Consider the following 24,405-nt stretch of genomic DNA (forward strand, 5'->3'; position numbering starts at 1 on the left):
TTCTAATGGGTTTCCTGGTGCACTGTAATTGGACTTTTGTTTTGGCCAGTAGCCATTCAAATTGTAAAACTTGGTGAGGTAACACATCTCGTTATACTTGGCGCTTTGGTTCTAGTTAACATTAACCCTTTGCAGTCCATTTATTCAGCACCTGTCAGGTCCAATTTATTGTCGCTTAGCATTGCAGTGCTAAGCGACATCAGTACTGCATTTCCAGCCAAGCCCCACCCCGTGTTTGCTGTATTTCACATACCTCTTTATAGATGTGCATACTGATAAATTCTCTCCTGATCACTTGTTTTATCACCAAACTCCTCAATAATGTGATCAAAGTCATTATTTTATTACTGTAGCAGATACCTCCTTTGTTTGTCTGCTTGTCTCTGGAGCAGCTGCTAGAGTTATTGCTCATGCCCCCCTTTTTTTTTTTTTATTTCATTCGGCTCCCTTTTTCCGGAGGACAAATGACTAGAGACCGGAGCTTTACGTCTTTTCGATGTCGGACAGGGTCATTAGACTGGAAAGGGAAAAATCGTAATGTCAGACTTGGTCTGACATTGGACCGCAAAGGGTTAACAAAGTGTTTCCACAAACTGTGAGCAGGTCGTACCGATCCCTACGTATGCGCCCGTGCCCTTAAGTCTCTGGTACCTTTCAGCTATGTCTGAAATAAAAGGGATAAAGCACTAGAGCGTTATGTTGGGTTACTAAACAGGATTATCTGGTTACTGCGTTTCCTCTTCTGGTTTATTACTCCTGTTTGAAACGTAGTGTTATTGAGGGAATGAAGGCATAACTTTACCGTAGAAGAAATTTTAATCTATGGTGGTCAAATGTCCTTTTGTTATGATGGAAGAGGATCAAGATCTGTACATGTTTGTAAAAGCCCTGTTTTGTGAAGCTGCACCATACTCATGTGGGCAATAAAACAACATGCGGGGCTGATTCTGGGTTTAGCACTGTAAAATCAGTCTAGGAAATCCAAGGTGTATCATTAATAAGATCCTAAAGAATTCGTCATCGTTCCTCCATTCTCAAGTTCTGCCCAGGCTGCTATAACTAGTTCACCATTAAATGCATTCTTCCCCATGTAAATTTATTTCTTCCATACAGTTTATATAAAGAGATTTTAAGAATGAATTGAGGGCTCCACTACTGGTGGCACTCAACGTGAAAAACAATGGCGCTGTGTATGTTACGTTGGCAATAAAAGACCTTAACTGCAGTGAATGTTGACTTTAATTGGGCTTGTTCAAACTGAGGTTGTAAAGGTATAAGCCAAAATAAAAATCCTAAATGGTGTAGTATTTTACTAAAAGCATAATCAAAGATGCTGATGTACTTATGGGAGTCTCCCCCCCCCCCCCCCCCCCCCCATGATGCATTGTTAACCACGAATTGAAAACTAGATATGCAAATTAAATTTATATATATATATTTTGTGGAACCATAGTTTAAACTGTAAATGAGGTTTAACATGAGGAGCCACTTCATTTTTTATGAAGTTCTGGTTACAGGTATTGCTGTCACTCCTTCCCAGTACAGCAACATAATGCACAGTGTGTTCATTTAGAACTGGAAATGGATGACCCGTCCTGCTTGGAAGTCATGGGGGACTCGTAGATATGGACCAGCACGGAGGAACTGGCTGGCAACTCAAATCTGAAAGTAAAAATACATTGTCAAAGTAGCCATGAAAAAGGTAATGAAACTAATGTTGGGTACTCTTCTCTAACAGACTTATTTATTGAAGGGCAATACAGCTAGAAAGGAGAATCTTCTTGGTCACAGGGAATATGTTTCTGGGTGTTTGGATTTGGCACAGGGGCTCACTAAATCTCATTTGCTACTGGGAAATGCTGCGCGATACATAATTCTTGACCTTTGGCAGATTGTTGTTGCTAAAGCGTGATCCAAATGGCCCTCTCGCTCAAAGCCAGCAGTTGTTCGAAAAGATCAGTGTGAAAAATGAAACAGGCAGGTTTTGACTGGTTTGTCTAGTGACAGCATGTGTCTGGTGTTGATTACTCTCAACCTGTTCCTGTTGAAGATTACTGCCATCTGGCTATGCAGAAATGCTATTTATAATCTCCACCGAGTAGTTGTATTAAATTGATTTACTCAGTGAGCAAAGCTAAATTTTCAGTAAGCCAGTTGAAACCTAGTTTAAAGAAATGATTCGATATTAATGCTTGGTGCTAAAAGCATATTGAAAATCCTTTAGATAGAACGAATGTCGATCTCCTGTCCAATGGTGGGTGTTAAACGGGTTCACAGCACATTGCTCATATGATTGTTTTACAATATTTTTTATTGTAATCATCCTGAATATATTCATGAATACCTACATTACAAGTATTCCTCTGCAATCAAATGGCCAATCCACTAATTTCTTGTAGGTCATGCGCGACAATGATTAAGTACCTTGGAAGCATTCTTAATGACAGGTGCTTTTATTTAAGTTTTATTTGTGCTCATTTCTTTGATTACAGCGTAATGCTCAGTTATGAAAGTCTGTCCCTAAGAAGGTAAGTTTTATTTCTTGTCTGTACTTCTATGGTGTATTAATAAAATCTTTTTGTAATAGCTCTTTTGTATAAGGCTGTCTGTCACATCAGCCACATTGCTTCAGAGGGCATCAGTTTGCCCATTTTGAGAATTCTGGTAACCCTACTCTTGAACCATTGATTACAAATATGAAGACGACACACTGGCACAGAGAGCATGTACACCCATTGATTTGGTGTTTTGTGTTTTCATTTTTTATTGTTTCTTGTTGGCCATATTTACAAAAAGCAATATTTACAAATAAAACTTTGACAAGTGGTGTGGTTTTTAGCATTTGATAATCACTGGAACACAAATACAACAAAAATTTAGCAAAGGTAAAAGTTTTTTTTTCAACATTTAATTGATGTCCTGTTGTCAACTAATTTTTGTGCTTTGTTCTATTAAAAAGAAAAAAGCAAATTAAATTAAAAAAATAAATAACACACCTAGAACAGGACTATGCCACAACCTCATTGGTTAAATTGTTAAGCAGTCTACACAAGCTGTATAGTTCACAGATCACAACATTAAGACGCTTTACACCCAAAGCTATGATGTCGATCTGTGTTTTGGGTACCAGTGTGTACTGCCTTATTTTGCACATTTCATTGGGTCAGTGCACCATCTTGCTTATTTCTCTGATTTTTTGTGACTAGATTGTTTTTCCAAATTTCAATTTACAACAGGATTTTCCTATGGAGCGGTCACATTTTTAGCTCATGTCTACAGTTCTCCATGTTTCCTATCCAGGTAAGCCCAATGCATTCTGATGATGGTTTGATGATAGTTTTGCAATATATTTTTTACGAACAGCTGTGCTTGGTAATTTTAAGCAGTATATATGAGGCAATGTGTTCACAAGGCAGATCGAAAAACTGCCAAATATATAAGCAGAGGGGTGCACTTAAATTTGTTATGAAAAAATCTCAATGTGGCAGCTGTGTTGGACTAGAAAATAGCCCATATGCTATTTATAAAATAAAAGCTACAGTAACATTTACTTACAGGTGCAAACTTCAGAACCCCCCTTTTCAATTAAATTAACTTAAACCCTTCAGCATTGTTTAAAGATGAATATCCTTGTATAGCCCTCCTCTGGTATTTTGGCAGAAAAAAAATTAAAACAGCATTGTCTTAATATGTACATCAAAACACAAATCAAATGCACATACATTTTATAAATACATTTCTGCGATAACACAACATTGTGATGTTTACCGCTCGGTACTTTTAGGGTGTCTTCTCTGAAGTATCTTGCAGAGCCGCACGTCTCCAGAGAGGAATCGGCCAAAATACATTCCTTTTAGTGTCATTTGGTTCTCCTTAAAACAACAATTCTAGTTGTCTCAGTACGCAGATGACAATAAATAATTTCTTTATGTACAATGAATAATAATAAAAAATCTAGTCTGAGATCCTTCTTTGTCTTGTTCTGTGTACATCTAGAAAGATGGGTACAGGTTACAGGTAAATGCTAAAATCTAGTCTGACTGCCGATGGGGGGGGGGGTGTTTGTGTGAGGGAATGGCTCGACATCTAATTGTCAGCTGAGAGCTTTATCATCTTTAGTGGGGCAATTTCTATGGTTTTGCTGTTACGACGTTCCGACAAATTTCTAGCATGTCAGAAAAATTTAGTCCCCGACAAAGCAATTTGTGAAGAGTGCGAGGGGCTAAGGGCCGATTTCTTGAGGAATGCTGCCAGCAGCCAATAGGACAAGCTAGCAACAATAACGACTAAGAAAGGTTGTGCCCCTCTTTGACATATGTGACATTTCCTGTCATGATCGCTCATTGAAGGTACCTGGTAAGTAAATAATTGTTATAACTTGTTAACACTGAAACAGATACTGCGTGTGATAGTGTGCTCTCCCGGCAATCAATTTCTGCAGTCACGCGTATTCGATATCCCTTTCAACCCCCCTACTGTATGCTTGTATTTATAATTTATTCACAATACAAGGGAGGGGGAGGATAGAGAATGCAGATTACGTTGTTGCTTATTTAAACCTATAACAAACGTGTAGTAGCCTACTATTAAAGTTGTGTTCAAAAGCGTAACACACGCTCGTAGTAAAAAATATGTATTAGTTTAAAAGTCTTTAAATTATTCATTAGAATTTGGTATTCTGATAAAGATCGCTTGACGGTCAATCTCCCACGCCAATCTTTTAATCTAAAATATTTTGTACTACGAGCGAGTGTTGCGCTTTTTGAACAGATTCGATTTTTTTATTTTGGTTGCACCTCGACTCGTTTCATCATCAGTCCGTATTGGCCACGTCTATTAAGCCAATTGCGCGTTCAAATGGATCTAATCCGCGTTTTCTTCTTTTTTTCTGTGCAAAACAATGCAGACAACAGTGATCGCCTCCTCGCTTGAGTCCACGATTCTCCCGAATGATGTCTACGATTCTGCAATGAAAATAGGCGCAGTCTGCGACAAGATATCTTGTTTAGTGTGTGAGGCTTGCAATCCCCGATCTACAGTGAGAAATCGTAGTTCAATCAATTTTTCTGTCACTATTGGTTGATTTGTGAAGCACAGATGGAGTTACATTTAAAGATCCCCGTTCCTAGTCTCTTTCAGGCATGGTTGGACTGAAGATGACCCTCTCAATGAGGGACAAGCTGGGACACAATGGCGTCTACTTTCCCAGTAAAGGACAAGCAGGGACGCAATGGCATCTACTCTCCCAATGAAGGACAAGCTGGGACACAATGGCATCTACTCTCCCAATGAAGGACAAGCTGGGACACAATGACATCTACTCTCCCAATGGCTCCACGTCTTCAAAGTGAATCATGAGTTTAGGAAACTGCCCCCTAATTCCTGACTGTCTAATCTCACCTGGTTTGTAGCTGCTGATCAACTCTGAAATCAGAGCAGTGGAGCCACGATGGCATAGGTAAGCTCATTCCATTCTCACACAGACGCATCAATACAATGGAAACTGTTGAGCTCATCACTGCTAACCAAGGTTTTGAAATCAGTTTAAGAAAGGGTTACCAACGCTGTTATGTCAAATAAGAGAGGACAACTATTTTAAAACCTCTTTCTTCAGTGTCTATAAGAACATTGAAAATGCTGGGAAGCTGCTATTTCATGGTATTTAGCTCCATTGCTGTTTAGATTAATTTCTGTGAAATGTATTTTTCTATTTTTTTTTTTTTTTTTTTTTTTTTTTTTTTTAATAGATCCTTTCCCCTTGTAAGCAGCCTTAGCAACTCAGGATAAAACTTTCTAACATGTAAATTGCTTTACATAAAAGGGCCCTCCAATGCAATTTGAAAGGTACCTGACCATTGTATGATACTCTGAAAGTGAGTTTCCTTATAGCTGCAATAGTTTTAACCTAGAAAGAGTAAGCAATTCAGACTTGTAAAAACTGTCGCTTGTGGTCAAATACAGTATCGTTTAAATAAATAAATAAACAAACAACAAACAACCATGAACACAGTGCAAATCAGGTCCTTCTTGATTCGAGGCGGGCCCCTTGGCAGAGTCTGCAAGGGCTGCTGGGAATGTGGTATGTCACGTGGTCAGTGGAATGAGGATTCTAGTTACACAGAGTCCTGGGCCTCCTGGCACCTTTGCTGTGTGACCCAGAGGATGCACGTCATACTCATATCGCAGTGATGGTTGTAGCGCTTCAGAACCCAGGCGGCTGGCTGCCGTCGTCTGTCGTGGCAAACATCCGTGCTCGTCTCAGCTCCTTGATTTTGTGTTTCTTATGGGAATGCTGCCAGACATTGAAAACAAGTGTTACATTAACCTATACACAATATTGGAACAGTGTTGGTTCTTTAGTAATGGTTTCATATGTTTTACAGGTAATCCTGGGATCACCAAAGATGAGTGGTTGATGCAATCCAGGGAGATTCCCCAGTGCTGTGGCTCATCTCGGTGGAGTTTATCAAATTAACTCCTTAGCCAATGTTTTTCTAAAGGGGTTGTTCTTTTAATTGGCTATAGATTCATTATGCCTTCATTTACTGACATTTTTTATACACTCTCACTGTCTATTCTATGATGTGTGTTTATATGTTGGTTAAGACCTTTAACACTTTTCACAATTGATCTTTGCCATTGTCACACCAGCTCATGTTTGTAACCTACAATACTTTCTGGCTCTTACCCTCAGAAGCAGACACAACAGAGACATTTCTGGTAAATGGTACATCTTTTGATATGTCATCAATTTTAAACTAATGGTAATATCATTGTGGTTATGGGTTTGTCCCAATACATTATAGTCCTTGCATTTTTGATCAAAGTATGCTATACACCTTACAAGCTTCAGCAACATACACGGTGGAATGGCATGGAGAAGAACAGATGAGCAAGTGAAATATTCCAACATGTTCAAACAGCTCAGCTTCAGCTTCCTGGATCAGAGTGATTTGGAAGATCTGGAGCAGCTATGAATGAGTGGCAGAGAATGTGTGGCACTGAAAGCTGTTTCTTATCAGCCTATCCAGCCCAAAGAAGGTAGAGGTCAGTACTGCACACTACGTTTCTTTAGAGCTTGACATTGTTCTGCGTCATTGGGTGTTTACTGCCTGCTGGATATAATAAAGTAGATTTGATTAATTTCTACCACACTTGTATCAACTGATCTTGGATGGCAACATTTCTTAATGATCTCCAGTCATTAACTGACCAGCTGCTTCACTGACTGATGGGCTGATAGACCCTGAAGACAGTGATGAGGTAAAATAATTAAAGTGTAACACATGGAAGCTGTACATTTTCTTAATCTAGTGTGGTTGCCAGGTAGTTAAAAAAAAAAAGTTACATGTTACATGTTAGCTAGAACAGGTGCATCTCTCAACTGTCACCATGACTTCTCAAGAACACTTATGGAATGTAATTAGTAGGACTCTTCTTAAATGCTGCTGAAATTACAAGAATAAATCTGTCCTAGGTTTCAAAAAAGGGGCCCAGCAAACTGCTCTGCCTGGTAAACACCTCCCCCAAGAAGTTGAGATAAAAATGGGTTTACTCTGACCTGCTGGAGATGGACATCCATGAATCGATCGGGACAGAGAGGCTAGCAGTTCTGGACAGGACACACAGATGCACAGGAGCACAACAGAGGGTTAAACAGAGTTAAAGAGGGGGCATGATAAACAGTACAAGGGCAAGGGTACACATGCAGTTTCAAAACATTGTCCTTGATGAACAAGACCAGCAGAGGTTTCTGAGGTATATTGAGGCAGACTGTCCACAGACTTCTCTACCACGCAGCTGTGCAAAGGTCAATGCAGCATTACCTGTGGGCAACCAGGCAAGAGAATTCTGCACCACTGAGATTAAAATCATCGCTCACCCAGTTAGCTTTTGCTTTGTAAAAATCACTTTCCAGTAAAGCACACTGTAATCGACCAATACTGAACTAGATAAACCCAATAAATATTTACACACAATTTGCACACAGTGTGGAGAACATTATTTTTTTTGGATATTATTCCTGCAGTTTGATCACATATTTTCAGAGCATGCTATGCTAATTAGTTTCAGTTGAGGACTTTATTGAATAACGAAAGGTAACAGGGTAAGGTTTAACTTCTGAATTCTTATCGTTGCACCTAATATTTTTTGTAGTGTTCACTTCCAGATTATTAATAATCAGAGAAGGTACACTGATTGACTAAGATTGAAACTAGGGGTGGGTCGGTATACAATCTACACAGTATGATAAATCGTAAAGAAAATGTAAATTATAAAATTAAGACTTACAAAAAATGGAAATACTATAAATGTAGTAATTCCCAAACACTGCATTACAAATGTAATTCTAGAAACCACACTTCCTTTCATGGAGTGCTTTAAGCTATTTTATATTTTAATACGACCAAAAGCTGAAAAAAGGCAGAGCAATTTTACAGTTTTTTTTTTCGTTTATAGATGATCAGAATTTTTTTTTAACTGACAGTATGTATTATTCAAACTATTATCTTGATTTTCTCAAAACAATGTGATGCTGCAACATACTGAATTTTTGAAAATTAAATAGCTTTGCGAATAAGTAGACTTTCCCGCTGCAGTCTCTTGTCTCTGCTAATAAATTGACATTGAAACTTGTATTCTGTGTGGCTGACAGTTTCCTCTAAAACCATTATCAAAATACAGTAATCGGTTCAAACGACATTCAAATAACTGACTGTAGTACATTAATGCTATGAATAAAACAGTAAACCTCGCAGTGAAGATAGGCTTAATACAAGTTATGCTGCTAAACCTGTGTAGTTAGTTCAGCTCATTGCAGTGTTTTTCTTTTTATTCTTGATGAAATAATCCACCTGTGTACGAACTATTTTTGTTTGTCCCGGTGAAGCTAAGTGAGCAAGCTGCGTAGTTTTTGAGACTTGTTTTGTACAGGATGTTTAAGTCGAAGTTCAAATGAAAATGGCCTTTTCCTTCACTTTGTTCATAGGTACACAAACTTAGCGTTCACCATTGTATACCATAAATCTAATATTTGTGATACAGCACAACAGTAATAATGTCAATACTGTAAAGTACCTAAACAGAGAAACCGGTATCGCCCCTAATTGACACATCGGCTAGCTGAATATAAGAAGTATAGAGCAGTGCATTTGCATCAGATTAACACCTAGTAAAACTAGGTTGGACATTTTTTCTTTATCCCCAAGAATGTTGTACCAGTCTGGGTGGTTACATGCACACATCACACATCCCTATAGACATACGGTGATGTGTGGGAGAGAGGATGAGAAAGAAAGCCAATTGTACCCACTTGTCTAAAATGCTGATGCTTTAGTGAGGGTAGCACTTTCTCACAATGTTTTGATGAATGGTATCTTCCATTTTGGTTAGAAATGATTTCTTTCCTTGGCTGCAGTGTAAATGACTTGACATCCTTCCCGTTTTGAACAGCACAAATACAGGGATGGGGTTGGGTTTATACAGAGTACTCAATCCCTCTGTGAAAATACTCTTTAGGTATTCCTACACCCAGCCCCCCTGCCCTGGGTGAATCTCCCCTGTGGTTCCCTTACCGATGACGTCTGCTCATGGGGCTTCTCAAGTTTGATCCGGATCTCGGGTCTTGAGGGCTCTGCTGGCTTCCCCGAGTCCGGCTGGGGGCAGCGCGCTGGCACTGTGGGGAAAGGTGGGTGCTGATTATCATAAGGGGGTCTGAATTTAGAAGCATTAAAAAAAAAAAACACTGAGCTCTAAAATTTGACATGTTTAGGGTTAATATCGAGCTGAGGCTATCATACCAATATACAAATGTTCCTTAAAAAGGCAAGCAGAATATTAACTTAAATAGCCATGCAAGTCAAGGGTAGTTATGCTAATTTTATTTAATGCTCTTAAATTGAGATCCTACTTAGAATACTGTGGTCAGCTCTGAACTCACTACAAAAAAATACATTGCACTAAAGAAGATTTCAGAAAACTAGGCTAACCCCACCTGGTGAGTTCCCTCCGCTGGCTGCGCTGACACTGTCCTCGAGCCAGGGGCTATAGGTGAAGGAGTCCCGTTTGTGAGGGGTCCCAGCGGAAGACAGGCTCTCCTGTCAACAGAGTGAGAGAACACCATGGGACAAAATCTTTCACAGACTTGTCGATCTGTCCTTTTGGTTTAAGGTTAGTATCTTGGATTTTCTCATTTGCATAGCTATTACTTTTTTTTTGCATGTATTTTGTATTTCAACACCTTTTGAATTGTCTAGTTTGTTTTAAATCTGTTCACACAACAGGATACAACATACCTTAGACTACATCTACTACCTAGGATAGTCTGCATAGGGTGAAGCCAAGAATTGGTACTTTTTTGTATTCTGCCTCAAATAGTTTGCACTCACTGAATTGTGAACCATATTTGTTGGGGGTTGTTTGTGGGGACAAAGTATTTGAGACTATCCCGTGCCTGGACAAACATAAAGCTAAATCTGCCTGGGATTACTTCATTAATCGTCACACTACTTGGACAAACCTGTTTCCATATTGATATTTGAAGTATCTGCTTATGTGTTGGAGCCGTTTGTAGCCTAGCATACCGCTTTCACTTGTGGGTCTGCTGTGTGCTTTGGGAAGGCGTTAGAAAGCAGATTCTTACCATTCCAGTGTCGTATTCCTCAAGGACTTCGTTCTCCTCCACCACACTGGCGAAGCTGCTAGCGTTGGATGAGGAGCGAGACAGGTCATTGGCCTCAGGGATGGAGGCAGCTCTGCAATACACAGAATAGCTACAAACCTGAATTAAAGAGCAAATCACTCCCAGTGTCTTTTCAATGGGTCATTTGTTCACCTGTCCCTCATGGTGTTTGCAATGAGTGATTTCTGTTTCTGTTGTATTACTCCTACATGGATATGTATTTGTTTCCCTTCTAGCTGGCTTTAAGTTTGGTTTGCCGCTGCTGTTTAAAGTTAAGCACCTAGCATTGCCTTTGATTTTTACTCTGGTAGGCTAAGTTAAATTTCCCCTTAAGTGCTTCTTAAGGTCAGACAAAAATCCTGTTCATGCACTTAAATTAAATGTTTTATGCCACAAGCTTTCTGGCCTGTATTGAGTTTCTGCCAGTCATTTTTCCAGGTAAACTGCTCAATAAAGACCCAGCAACTTGAACGGTCTAGAAGACCGTTGTCAAACACAAGACCAGGAGCCAGGGCTTTGAGCAGCCTGGCTCCTGTTAGTGTTCCTGCCCTATAGCTGCAATAACCTAGTGGTGAACCCACAGACTCTAACGCAATCCCTGAAAATGAGTTGCCAGGGATTTTCTGTTCCTCAGAAGCGCTTGGCAAAATGGCAGACTGAAATTAATTGGATGCATTTAAAAGATATTAGCACAGGTTTCTGCGTGGCTGTTCTAAAAGGAAATGTTTGTTCAAGCTTTAGCAGTTAATGCCAACCTGAGTTTAAGAATACCTGTTTTGTTGAATGCCTTCATCTGTGTAATGTGCTCACTTCTGGCTCAAAATACATTCCAGTGCAGGCATTTGTTTGTCATACCTTAATTACTGAACCAAGCACACCAGGGCCTTAGCAGGTGTTTCCTGGTTGAATTGAATGTAGGTGTTTTGTAAAGTAATTAAGGATCTGGATGGCACAAAGGGAGCTGGTGAGTAAGCTTAGATGTGTTCTATTTCAAACCACCCAACCTTAATGTTTGATCAGCAAACATTAAAACCATGTAATTGCCATTCCATTCATTCACAATCTTGGTCCGGAGAATTCTTGACAAACTTGTTGACTGCAAGTCTATCTATTTGTTCTTCTGATATTACCACATATTCTATAATTGTTATAAATGTATATTGTGTTCCAAACTGTCAGCAACTGTGTGGATAGTTTGTCATTTCATTTATGATTTAGCAGTTGTGTTTATAAAGTAAAGAATGGCAATTAAGGCCCTGTTTTGAAGGATTGTGCTGGGGGAGTGCAGCACTGGAGTAGGGTAATGAATTGGCAATGCGGTCCATTGAATTGGACAGAGAGGCAGGGCTGGGCACGAACTGCAAACCATGTCGTTCAAAGATGAATTGCCATTCAATTTAATGGACTGAGATGCCAAGTTGTTACAGTAGGTGTTGAAGTAAAATGACCGCTAGTTTGTTTATTTAGTAAACTGAGTGGAAATGGATTTTCCTGTCTTCTGCAGAGTTGCATTTAGGGCAGTAGTTTGGCAATCAAACTTAATTTCCAGTGTGGTTTAATCCTGTGGTTGTTAGTGTTCTGCAGTAGACTTGTGGAGAGTTTGGAGTGTGAAGGCAGGCCCTGTCTGTTGTCTTGTTGGCGTGGGTGTATAAGAAGGTATCCTGTCTCTCTTCTTCTCGGTGGGAACGTTGTCTCTCTGTATGGTTGTTCTTTTAGCTGCCCTGTGTTCAATATCTTCCCTCCTGGTCTTTAGTTTGTGTGTTTTGCTCTTTTGTGGTTAAGGAAGAGATGTTTCATTGTGTGTAAGACAAGGATGAGATTGTACAGTACATCATCTGCTGCACTAAATATCTTACTACACCCCCCTCCCCCTCCCAGCATGATCATGCCTTTTAAACATGCCATCATTTCAGCAGGCTTACACCAATATAAATCAACTGGATAATGTGTATCTTAACAGTTAATTGAATTCTACAATATCTAGCGGACACCACAATAATTTGTGTGAATACTGCGTGCAACCCTTATTGCATAATTTCGTTGCGGATAATATATTTATTATATATGGACACATTGCAGAAGTAATATTAATAAGAGTTGCTTTGTAGTGGAACTGGTATTTTGTAGTGTACAATCATCCATCAGTTCTGGACCCTGCAGAAACACTGCAAGAAGGTAAAGGCGCAGCAACTGATGGCACAACTAACAGAGCGAAATAAACAAAATACCACTGAGCTAGAAAATATTTCTTGCTTGCAGTTCTAACACATGCCTCTCCTTGAGCTTTCAGTTTGCTCCTAACTGCTGCCTTCTATCTTATTTATCAACTTCACTGGACTCTACCATTCTCTCAAAATTGCACTCTAACTTCACTAAATTCTGTTATTTCTTCTGCTTGTGTGACTAGCAGTCCTTGGTGATTAACTGAGCTATTCACACTTGTGATATTGATTTGATCTATACATAGAGAAATACATTGCTGCTTTAAATATGGATTTAAAGATTGCACAATACAAATACCAACTTCTCAAATACCAATACAATTTTATCAACACGATCATAACTTCAAACGGCACTCCCTGATATCAGGTCTGCATCTTACCAAAACGCTGCAGGAGAAAGAGCAGCAATTGGAATGAACAATCACAGTATTGTACCCGAAAGTGTTCTGCTTTTAGTGATCACTAACACACACCTCCCCTTCTACTACTTCCTGCTTGCTCTTGTTTCCATCTTGATTACACTCGCTGGCATCTATCTTATTTTCTCAATTCTAAATTCTCTCCTTTGCCTACGTGACCAAAGGTCCCTGGTGACCATGGATCTCTTCACAACTACACAAGGGTAATGTGTTCAGCATACAAAGCCGCACATGTTAATTTGCCTCAAAGGGGAATGGAGACTACACACGGAACCCTGTGGTGTAAGAATGTGACTTCTTCTCATTTCAACATTAGACATGCAGAAAGACAGCTTAAACATTCGTCAAACGTTTATTTTAGTATTACTGCATGTTCTACCATTGAGTGTTTTTATACTGTAGTTGTGGATGGACCACCCCTGGAATTACTGAACAGCGACATGTGTTGATGCCCATTCCCTTCACAGGCCCGTTGTCAAGGGTGTGCTTCTCTAGTGTTCTGGAATGTGCCAAAAGGGTTTGACACAGGTTGTGGTAATTGCACTTGTGCTGCACCCTTCTTCTCTGACAGCGACTATGGAGGTGAGGATAGGCAGTGCTGACTGGTAGGTGTTTTAAAAAGCAGACAAAGGTTGCAAGTTTACCAGACTAACCTGTTCTTGGTTGTGGGCATCTCAGGTGAACTCTGATTGGATGAATCCGACTTGGGTTCCTGGGATATGTGACCACTGTCCGCTGCCTTCTGGGTACTCTGGGAACATTCCCTGCTGGGATAAAACAGGGTCAACCCATCAAATACACCAGTACAATTATATACTTTTTTTTTTCTTCTGATTGCCTAGTAAAAATTATAAACCAGATTATTAAATTGCATTACTTTGTAGTACTATTGGTCATTTAATAAATATTGCAAAGTAATTTTTAATGATATTGAAAGTAATTTTGACAAGGAATTAAATTGGACTAATATTGAGAGATGAGGATAAATATTGAAAATAAATTAAACACTATCTTTGATTTGTAAATGAAGGCTTGGCCAATTTTAAAAGTATTAGTTTTTCACAATTAAAAAAAATCAATGTTCTATTAACATGTTTCTCGGTATGATTTGATACACGAATGGTTTAACAGGTAGCAATTGAATTCTCAAAGGAGAGTATAAAAGCTGGGGTAAAACACAGAAAATCAGATGCCCTATTCATAACCCATTCCAGTGCTGGCTCTCTGGCCACACTGGTGGATTACCCTGGCTCTCTGGCCACGCTGGTGGATTGCCCTGGCTCTCTGGCCACACTCACCTCCTCTCCTGCACCTCTTGGATGTTTTCAATCCCAATGGCGCTGCTCCGGCGAGAGCTGAAGGGACCAGACTTCTTCCTGGTTGGACTCTTCCCCGGGATAATCAACGACTGCAAAACACAGCGATAGACGTGTTGGATAGAGAATTGGTATCTGACAGAGCTTGATTTACAGTCTGCCTACTTAATCACAAGTCTATGTACATGCTCTATGCTGTGCAGATTGCCCAAAATGTAACTTTTTTTTTTAAAGTGCATAATGCTTTGATACTGGTTTTGTTTATCGTAGTTTTGCCAAATGTCACCAGAAATGGCTATAAAGTGGAGGTTACGTTTTGGTCACCCTAAAACACTATAAAACATTTTAAATTGATAAATATGTTTGTATACTGTAGTCCTCATTTGTACTGTATACAGCTCTAACAAACAATTACTAGGGGTGTCTCGATTCTGGATCCTTTTTGTTGCATGATGCAGTCTATTGTAATAGAGGTACGGATTGTGATGCAAAACTAAGAATGCAACGGAAGAAGTTTCATAGTTGCTATAAATACACCCCCCTGAACTCTTTCATTTATCTTTTAACAAAACCAGCAAAGTGACCTGTATGCAGGACAACAGGCACATCTGGGTTACTTGATGATCTTAAGCATCAAGCTCATCAGGACCAGGGCATGTATTGAGGCCTATCGCAGTATCATGACATTGATGTACAGTTACACCCATAACCATTGCATCCAGCACAACCATTCACACATGCTGTGTTTGTTCTAGATAGATGTACAGGCACTACTTCTATACAAAGTAGCATGTTCAGCAGTATGCACATCACACTTGATTGGATGTTAAGCTCAGGCTGAAATCTGTCATCTAAGAGTATTTCTCATGCTTTGGTATTGCAATAACCACTGGCAAGCAGAAATACTTTTCAAAAGTACTTAAGTGACTGAGGCAATTGAAGATAAAGACTGGCAGTTAACATTTCTACTGCAGCAGCGAAGACAGGAAGCTTAGGCAAAACAAACCGGAGCTTTCTTTCAGAACTGGTATTAAATGAAATTCAGATTAGTGTTAACCAGGGTCTGGGAAAACCTAAAAATTGTAAACTTGTAAGTCAAGCAGACACATGCTTTGGCCTAGACTAAAAAATAAATGTGTGTAGTATTAGAGAACAGCTGGAAGCCAACTGGAGGGAAAATTAACAAACAAACCATTAACTGTAACTGACACTGAGATCAGAATGCTGCTATGTCTAACCACTGCCCTGTGAAATGACACAATTTAATGCAACATTACACCCTGTGTGAATGAGCATGGTATTTAAACACCTAGGACCTGACCCAAGAGGTGGTTTATATTTACTCTGCAAGAAAAAGGTTTTAAAGCCTTGGTTATCTCTGTTAAGATCTTACATCTCCTTCACAAGTACAACCCTTATCTGGGGTATTTAACACTGGTTTGAATGGAAGCAGATATTTTTGTATTCTGTTCAAAATCACACTGGATGCTGTAACAAATACCAGTACAGTGAAAGCTGAATCATCCATACAAAAATAGAAGGTCAAAATATCAAGTCAAGTAGACCAGTTTCGGCTAGTTCCCAAAATGTATGAGTGTCTTAAATTTACATTATATTTCAGATTTCAACTAGATTAATAGCCACTAACTGCTGTTGCTTACAAAAATATATACAGTAAGAACAGCCTGCCTCATGCTTAATTCCTTCAACTAGGTTTCTACAGATCTTGCAGCAGTGAATCATGACTTATTCCCTAAAGAAAGTTCGCCATGCTTGTTACTCCAGTGTGAGATGCTACCCTCCACTCAAAGCAGCAGGACACCCAGAACACATACACAATATTTAATTCACACCTTGGATCTTACACAGGTACACTAGTGGCATGCAAAACAGATCTACAGTACATGGATGTCCAGGGGCTGGTCATGGAAGCTCAATGATTAGGGTGCTAGACTGGGCACAAGGCTGTGAGCTACTGCAGCTGGGAATCTGGTTTAAAAGGTATAGGAAGACCAGTTTAAGAGCTTCTACAAAACTACACAGCTTGGCAGTGTCTTGTACAAAAACTGTTCCAAAACTTTCAGATTTTAAGTCCTAAATTAACAGAATCTTTAACCCAATTTCTGTTTAATTACTTTTGTATGTTTCTGTTACTCTGGTATGAAGTTCATGTTTAGTTTGTTAGTGGTCTCCTCTCTCTCTCTCTGTGCGGTTTACTGCTGGTTCCAGACTGCTAACTGCCCTGTCTCGGATTCCAGAAGGTGGCTGCTAGTAGAATATAAGAAGAATTGACAGCGGTCTAGATTTTAGTTTCCAGCATTGTGCTGAAAGACTGTCTAACCTGGAATAATTATTACCAGTCCTAGACTCTATCCTTCACACCTTTGTCTATTGATAAGTCTCTGCTAGCTGAGTCTGTCCATTGGATTTTTAGACGCATCACAATTGTCAGAGTATGAAATTCTACCCTGGGGGAAGCATGAAAATACTCAATTTTTATTGAGACAAGAGAATTGTTATTGAATTCAATGACAATTTATGTTTTTCATATATTGTCTTCATTAAAATGTTCCTACCTACATATCCTGTAAAGGTATGGCATTTATTTTGGATGCAGCCTCTATAGTTTAACAATCTTGTCAAGTGTGGATTTATATAGAATGTGCATGCATGTCTTTTTTCTATTGTACTTCAATAGCTTCAGCCCCTCTCAATGTAGATACTGATATACTTAAAAAATAAAACAAAAAAAATAACAATAAAAGTAGTGTCTACAAGCAGATGCTTCTAATTCAGCCAAACTTGAATAGCATGCAAAAATCTTAAGAGCAGACCAAGAAAAGCATTCCTGTTCAGGGGCTGTTGTGAAGATGCACATGTAAACATTACTTATTCAAGTTTGGATACTTTTTTTTTTTTTAGTTAAATTCTCAAAGGGAATCCTTTTTTATGTAATTGCCCTATTTCCCCACAAGAGGGCGATATCGATCTATCATAACTATCCTGAATAGACAAACACGTGCGTGAGATGCTGCATGTGTGAATTTTTTTTTCTGTACACATCCAGCTATGTGCATTTTTTACCTAAGTATCGATATCATGATCTCTGACTTGCACATGAGTCTGTACATAGAGTATATCTAGCTCTAAAACTCTATGAAGGACGTTTCTCTATCTTTGAATTCCCAGTGTTGAAGGTATTAGAAAATGGGTCATAATTCATTTTGCATTGCTTAGGTTTAATAAGCTATACAGTCGGTAGCTTGTGCACTTATTACAACATACTGTGCAATGTAGGTCAAGAACCACAAGTAATTGGCTTGTCACATTCTGACTTTAAGGCTAATACAAGTATCTGATTTGGTTTTGAGTGTGTGGGGTATTTTCCCTGTAAGAATTCTATGGTGTTTCAGACAGGAATGATGCTTTTCTTGGTTTGCTTTGAATCAAATGTGCAAAAAGACAGACGCTTGCAAGAGCAGGTGCAGAAGGGAGTGTTAGACATGAACCTCTTCTATAGTTCCTATGCCAATGGCACTGCCGCGGCGTCCGTATTTACTGGGGCTTTTCCCTGGCACAAGCAATGACTGAGTCCGACAGGAGGAGAAGAAAAGACACCATGAGATTTCATGCAGCAGGTAGCTGTTGTTTTTAAAATCTTCTAGAGTGGCAGAAAAACCACACAAGCTATGAAATGAGGAGACGCAAAATAGAAAGGCCGCTGGCTGGAGAGACAGAGGGAGAGAGAAAGTGCAGCTCTGTTTTAAATCAAATGGACACATTAATGAACAAGCAAGGGTTTACACAGAGCCAATTGTCAACACAAGCTTTTGTAGTTTAAGATGATAGTATACTAATTTCCTTGGTGATCTCCCTTGGTAACTAGGAGAAAGACTTGCTTACCCAAGCTTTTATTATATACCCACCTATTGCCTTTGCCACCAATATCCACTCGCCAGACCAAACAGAAGACTGTAGGCAATAGCTTTCCACAGAATTTGGCACTTTTATTTGTATTTTTTAAGTTGCAATGACCAAGGCATTTTCTTTACCATAATAATCTCACATGTCCATAACACTACGGGTCCTACTGTAGGAAACAAGCGCAAAGAAAGCCAATGCATTTTGCTAAGGAATGAGACGATTTCCAGTGGTATGTGAAACCGCACCGTTACAGGTAGCAGTTCAATTGTAATTGCAAGTAGTTTCTCATTAAGCATGCAAAGTGCACATACTGGAATTGTTTTCTTATTTCAGGGATTCTATGAAGGCTTGAGTATTATAACTTAATTAATCAAAACCATTTGGATATAGCTTTATTATGATGGTGGAACACAATAGGCACACACAAATTAACCCAGGGGCTGGGAACCTGGGCTTAACAGATCCATGAGCTTGATTATTTGCACAGGGTTTAATAGATCAATGTGCTTGATTATTTGCGAGTGCACATGGTTTCATTCACCATTGCACTTGCTCACGTTACCCTCTGACTTCCTCTGCCTATTCACTTCTTAGGTTACAGGTAGCAGATGCCTATAGAACGAGAGTGCAAGCCTCAGGTGGGGTCCTATTGTCTGTTGCCCAGGAAGGAAGTATTCTTCTTACCTGGAATTAAGAGGAATTAAATTCATCTTTCTCAGAAAACCTGGGCTTCTTTCATGTACTTTACATTGTCCCCTGTCTCTGTGCTTACTCCACCACCGTGTCTGCTTTGTGGGACAGTGTTTTCTGAACTACCATCACTTTGTGTGCCGCAGCACAACTCCTACAAATCACATGCTGTTTGTATTGACCTGCTGTGGGTACCATTGTTGTGCTGACCTTCTGGGAAGTGATGCACCCTAGCAGTGGCCACTCAAGCTACAGCACCATCTTCTGGTTCGGAGGTCCCTTTGCATATTCCATCCAGGATTCATTCAATACTACTGATATTTCAACCAATTCACTCTCCAAAGAGTGCACATCTGTGCTCTAACATTCACATGGCCAGTGATGCAAAGGCTGAAAAAAAACTGTTCACTGAGTTTAGCAGCTCTAACATGGAAGATGTTAATGGAGTCTTGGCTAAATGTCATTTTTTCCTTATTGCCGACCTGTATTTAATGATGAGGCTATGGAAGAACCAAGGTCAGTTCCCACTCCAAGGTGAGAATATAGGAGTTATTACGCCGGTTCTGTATTTGAATGCTAGTTTTCATAGTTGGGGTGTGTTCAAGTAAATAACCCGGTAGTGAGCGTTATGGGTGAACTACCAATATGCCTGTTTCCTGAACGCCAGGCTGGGGTAAGTGGGTGTTAGGGACTGGATGGAAAAAATACCTATTTTAAGCCCTTTGGTAAAATATTTTTTTTTGCTGGCACCATCCATCGAACTAATTCTGGACAACCATTTTACAGGGTACCTGGTACTGGTTACAAAAACGATGGATTTCTAGTTAAGACCAGTTTCATGGGAGCTGCTTTGTGTGGCTTGGCTCAAAGCCAAACCAGCAAATGGGACTGGTTGTCTAGAGCTGACTTGAAGACATTATCAAAGACTTTGAGATATGTTTTGACATAGATGCTGCCTCCAAATTATATAAATTGTCCACAGTTTTCTTTTGCCACGTTATGATCAATCATCCAAGCTCTTCGCAACAGACTTCATATAAATCAGTCTTAGATGCATGCTTAACTGCCCCACTAGAAATGCTTCTTGTCTCAAAGAAGGTTTGGAGGGCTGGTTCTGGCTGTTTCCTTTCATTATGCAGCCTCGATGCACCAGTGAACCTTTACCCTTTATTTATACCAGATTCCCATTGATAGCCTCAGCTTGGGGGCAAGCAATATGCCATTGTTTGCCAGACCTTGATTCCAATGCTTTCCACACTGCAGTTCAACTCTGGCCACTTGTTCTTTTAAAATAAACATTTAAACCTTTAACCAGCATGTAAAAAGGGTAGCCGAATAAGCATGTAGCTGAATAAGGTTTGTCAAAAGGAGCAAAACTCAACTGCATAGGTTTAGTAAAAAGATATTTTGCCCTATAAATCTGTGACCGCCACAAACGCTGTCAAATGTCAGGGGCCTGGACATTGAAATACTTCTGGTAAATTTGAGCTAAAATAAAGAACCCTAGTTATATCTTTGAACCACCAAGAAAATTGCTATAGCTAACACACAGTATGTAGAAGGAACCTTTTTAACTCTACAGAACCCGTGTTGCTCAAGGTATCACAGACCCAATAAATGAGACCATAAATGAGACCATGCAATCCTAACGTAAGAAATGCAGAGTAAACATAACTGGACTGATTGGTGAGCTGTGTGCGACCCAGAAATTCAATTGGAATGAACAGCTTTTTTATTTGCGTTATTGATGGCAAGACAAAACAAAGGTTAGTTTAGTTCAGTGTAGGCCAAAAGCTGAACTATGCAATCCTTCATCTCCTGAAAAAATGATAGTATCCCCCCCAAAAAAAAAACAGGGAAGAAACCTTTAAAACCAAACTGCCCACTTGACCTATTGCCCAGCATAGTGGATAACCGCACCCAACACTAAATGGAGCTGTTGGTTCCTATGCCTTCCTTAAACAGCCCTACCTTAATGGTTCATCTGGGGATGCCTGTATCTCTTGTATTCAATGGGAGCAATCACCCTCCTATACACTGACTGAGATCAGAAGCTGTCTCTTTGAAAACCAAAATGGTTACTTACTATCCCAGGTGATTTGGGGGTCTCGGGTGCACTGTGGGCAAAGCTCCCGCTGTGACTAGTGCAGACTGTGTTTTGCTTCTTGTTACTGAGGCCCATGGCATCCATTGACTGGCTTCTACTACGGATCACCCGCTACAGAGAGAGACGTAAAAACAGACTGAGCTCCAGTACAGCACCGACACTTAAAGGGGGGGTGTGTGGGGGTCTCGGGTCTAATGCCAGCACTGACTTATATAAAGGGGTAATCACCAAAGACATTTTCTTCCCTTTCATTAGAATAACCACATTCTTACTTCTCCTCTTTTTCCAGATTTATGTTGTCCTTCTTACACATCAGTGGTGTAAGTTAGGCTTCCTCTCCCCATTCAGTTCCTTCCTGTGTTACAGATAATAGGACCCCATCTTGTGTAATCTACTGTAGGTTCCATGGGCAGCACATGACAAGGGAATTTCCAGGGCCAGATTTTCAGAAGTGAGGTGTTTTAGATGAGTGTACGTATTGTTTTTTGTGGAAGAGTAGTTTTCCTAAAATAAAAATAAATGTTCTTGTAGATTTTTGAAGTATTTAAATGTCTGGACCAATCATGTGTTTTTTATCTTATTTTTTTTATGACTTTTACCGAACCAGGTTTAACTGCTCAATTCTAATTGCAGACAGTTCCCCAAGCATCTGAAACAGCACCAGTGTTACAGTAAATGATCTTGTTTTAGGTACATGGAACGGTTTTATTTATTTTTTTGTGCCATTTCATTATAATGAAGATCACCAATCACCAACCAGCTTTACATTAACCAAACTGTTTTATTTGACCTCAATCAAATGTAACATTAAAAGGGACTTGATTTAAACCTGCTGTGCATTTCATAAAGTTGCTGCCAGCATTGACATTGTTGGTTACAATATTAAACTTCAGCAGATTCTTGTCTAACTTTTTGCAGTGCCAACTCTCTCTCTAGTGCACTTTGTCGTGCCAGAGGTCACTGTAAAAGCACTATGCTGAATTAAAACCTACAGCCACCTAAAGATTGTGCAAAACCCCTAACTTGATATGAGATCTGTGTACATTACATATGGCTGATTTTTTAATTTGGATGTTGCTGATTTGACAAGATGGTGAGTTACTTCTAAAAGGGAGATTTTTCTGTTTGTGGGTACTTAACAGATCAACTGCAATACATTTTTGAACTAGTATGACTTAAATATATGTATTGTACTTTTAGAAATATGAGATGATGAAACATTTTTATGAATACTGCTCCAGGGAAAACTGAAAATAATACTTTACAGAAAACGGGTGGAAAGGATTCAATTACACATTCTTTTATAAATGTACAATGACTTCCAATTATTTAACTTCTAAATTCTGGAGCAGAGCACTATTTTAGTCTGTTCTGAAATGGGTTGCTAGTCCAAAGGTTTCTATGAAAGCTTGTGACCCTTAACAGTGAATGACAACCCTGTCATTCACCGTTCATCTTTGGTCTACATTGGAGTGGTTTAAGCACTGAGCTGCAGTGTGGAACATGATAGGTTCTTGTAATTCCTACCTTTTTTTAGGTGTGTGAAAAACACCAGTGATTTACACTGCAGACAGCAGCATGTTGCTGGAAGAATCCTGGCATACAATAGACTCCATTGTTGCTAAACAACCAAAAAACAACCTTGAACACTAAGGTTTCTTGGACCTTCTGCAGTCTACAATAGCTTCATACTGGATGACTAACTGCTCCTGTTAGCAGTACAAGCTGTATTATGAATGTTCTGAGAATTGCTACTTGAAGTGCTTTTTTGGCTTGGATTGGTATGGTAATCTATCCACTCCTTATGCACGATGAACTTTCATCACCTATTCATTCCCTTGCTTCTGCACATTTGTATGTTTCCTGGTACGGCTAATTTTGTTGCTTCAAATAGAGAATGCTTGTTTTTTGTCGTTGCAGATCCAGAACACTCATGGCTCTTGAGAGCTGTATCCAGCACTTTTTTTTTTTTTTTTTTTTTTTTTCCAGAAGCACTACCTGATTCAATGCAATGGCTTTCTTTGCTGAAGCCCCCATCCCCCACTGTTTTTGATTCATCTAAAAGAAACTCCCTTCTCCTTTCACAATGGTTACCTTGTAGAAGCCTGCCCCCAGATTTGTAGCTGACTGGATACCTTCCCCTCATACTTTCAGATTTTTGGTTACTCTAAGCAACAATTGTAATATGAATAACCTTAGAGCTGTGTCCTTCACCCTTGTTTCTTATTGGTTGTTAGTTTTATTTAGCAAACTCCTTTATCCAAGCTGACTTACAGAGACTAGGGTGTGTGAACTATGCATCAGCTGCAGAGTCACTTACAATGACTCACCTGAAAGATGGAGCACAAGGAGGTTAAGTGACTTGCTCAGGGTCACACAGTGAGTCAGTGGCTGAGCCGCAATTTGAACCAGAGACCTTCTGGTTACAAGACCTTTTCTTTAACTACTGGACCAGGCAGAAGCTCCTACCCTCCACTGTTTCATTTTTTTTGTGTTACCTTTAGAGATGTGCCCATCCACTTCAGAAGCCCCACCTCCATTCTGTTTGACTTGGTTACCTTCCATTGTGTTTAGAATCCGCCCTCCTCTTGCCAACTGGACACCTTGAATCTCCTCCTACTGGTCTTTCCGATTTTGGTTGGTTTGAAGAATCTCCCAATCCCTCCAATTATTTCCTATTGGTTACCTTAAAGAATCTCCCGCCTCCCCATTATTTCCTATTGGTTACCTTGAAGGACTCGAAGAAGCCCCCTCCCCCTGCTGCCCCGTTCTCCATCTTGTCGTCCTCTCCCCCGATGCCCATCATTGACTGACTGTTGATGTGCATTTCTTCGTATAGGGTCTCAAGAAGGGCGGTGCGCGTGCGCTCCTGCAACACGAGCAACCTCCTGATCCACTTGTCATTCAATCAACCATTCCCACTGCTAACTAATCTATTTGCAATACAATATATACTAACATACTCCAATTGTACTCATTTGAACTGAACTCGTATGTCATGTTTTGTTTTACAATGACTTTACTGTATACAAGATGAGGCGAATTA

General features: G+C 39.7%; 1 protein-coding gene and 1 long non-coding RNA gene across 19 annotated transcripts in view; one reads left to right on the forward strand and one right to left on the reverse strand.

Annotated features, from left to right (window-relative positions):
* Positions 1-1,404: 1,404 nt before the first annotated feature.
* Positions 1,405-4,316, forward strand: LOC121328713. The gene is made up of 3 exons (XR_005951714.1): positions 1,405-1,702; positions 2,493-2,528; positions 3,237-4,316. It is a non-coding gene; the product is annotated as an uncharacterized LOC121328713 (long non-coding RNA).
* Positions 4,310-24,405, reverse strand: part of LOC121328711 (rap1 GTPase-activating protein 1-like) — a 124,884-nt gene continuing 104,788 nt past the window's right edge. For 6 of the 18 annotated variants that reach the window (XM_041273706.1, XM_041273692.1, XM_041273689.1 and 3 more), the window contains 9 exons: positions 24,088-24,228; positions 21,339-21,470; positions 18,148-18,225; positions 14,621-14,730; positions 13,976-14,089; positions 10,643-10,772; positions 9,995-10,097; positions 9,576-9,676; positions 4,310-6,292 (listed from right to left, as the gene is read on the reverse strand). In XM_041273706.1, coding sequence (XP_041129640.1) covers positions 6,203-6,292; positions 9,576-9,676; positions 9,995-10,097; positions 10,643-10,772; positions 13,976-14,089; positions 14,621-14,730; positions 18,148-18,225; positions 21,339-21,470; positions 24,088-24,228 — 999 coding nt within the window. In that variant the 3' untranslated portion in view covers positions 4,310-6,202. Of the gene's footprint in view, positions 6,293-7,561; positions 7,613-9,575; positions 9,677-9,994; positions 10,098-10,642; positions 10,773-13,975; positions 14,090-14,620; positions 14,731-18,147; positions 18,226-18,578; positions 19,247-21,338; positions 21,471-24,087; positions 24,229-24,405 lie in introns of those variants that run through there. The other 12 variants (XM_041273696.1, XM_041273690.1, XM_041273691.1 and 9 more) reach the window with 12 other exon arrangements.

The sequence above is a fragment of the Polyodon spathula genome, chromosome 16, assembly GCF_017654505.1.
Source record: "Polyodon spathula isolate WHYD16114869_AA chromosome 16, ASM1765450v1, whole genome shotgun sequence".
NCBI lineage: Eukaryota > Metazoa > Chordata > Actinopteri > Acipenseriformes > Polyodontidae > Polyodon > Polyodon spathula.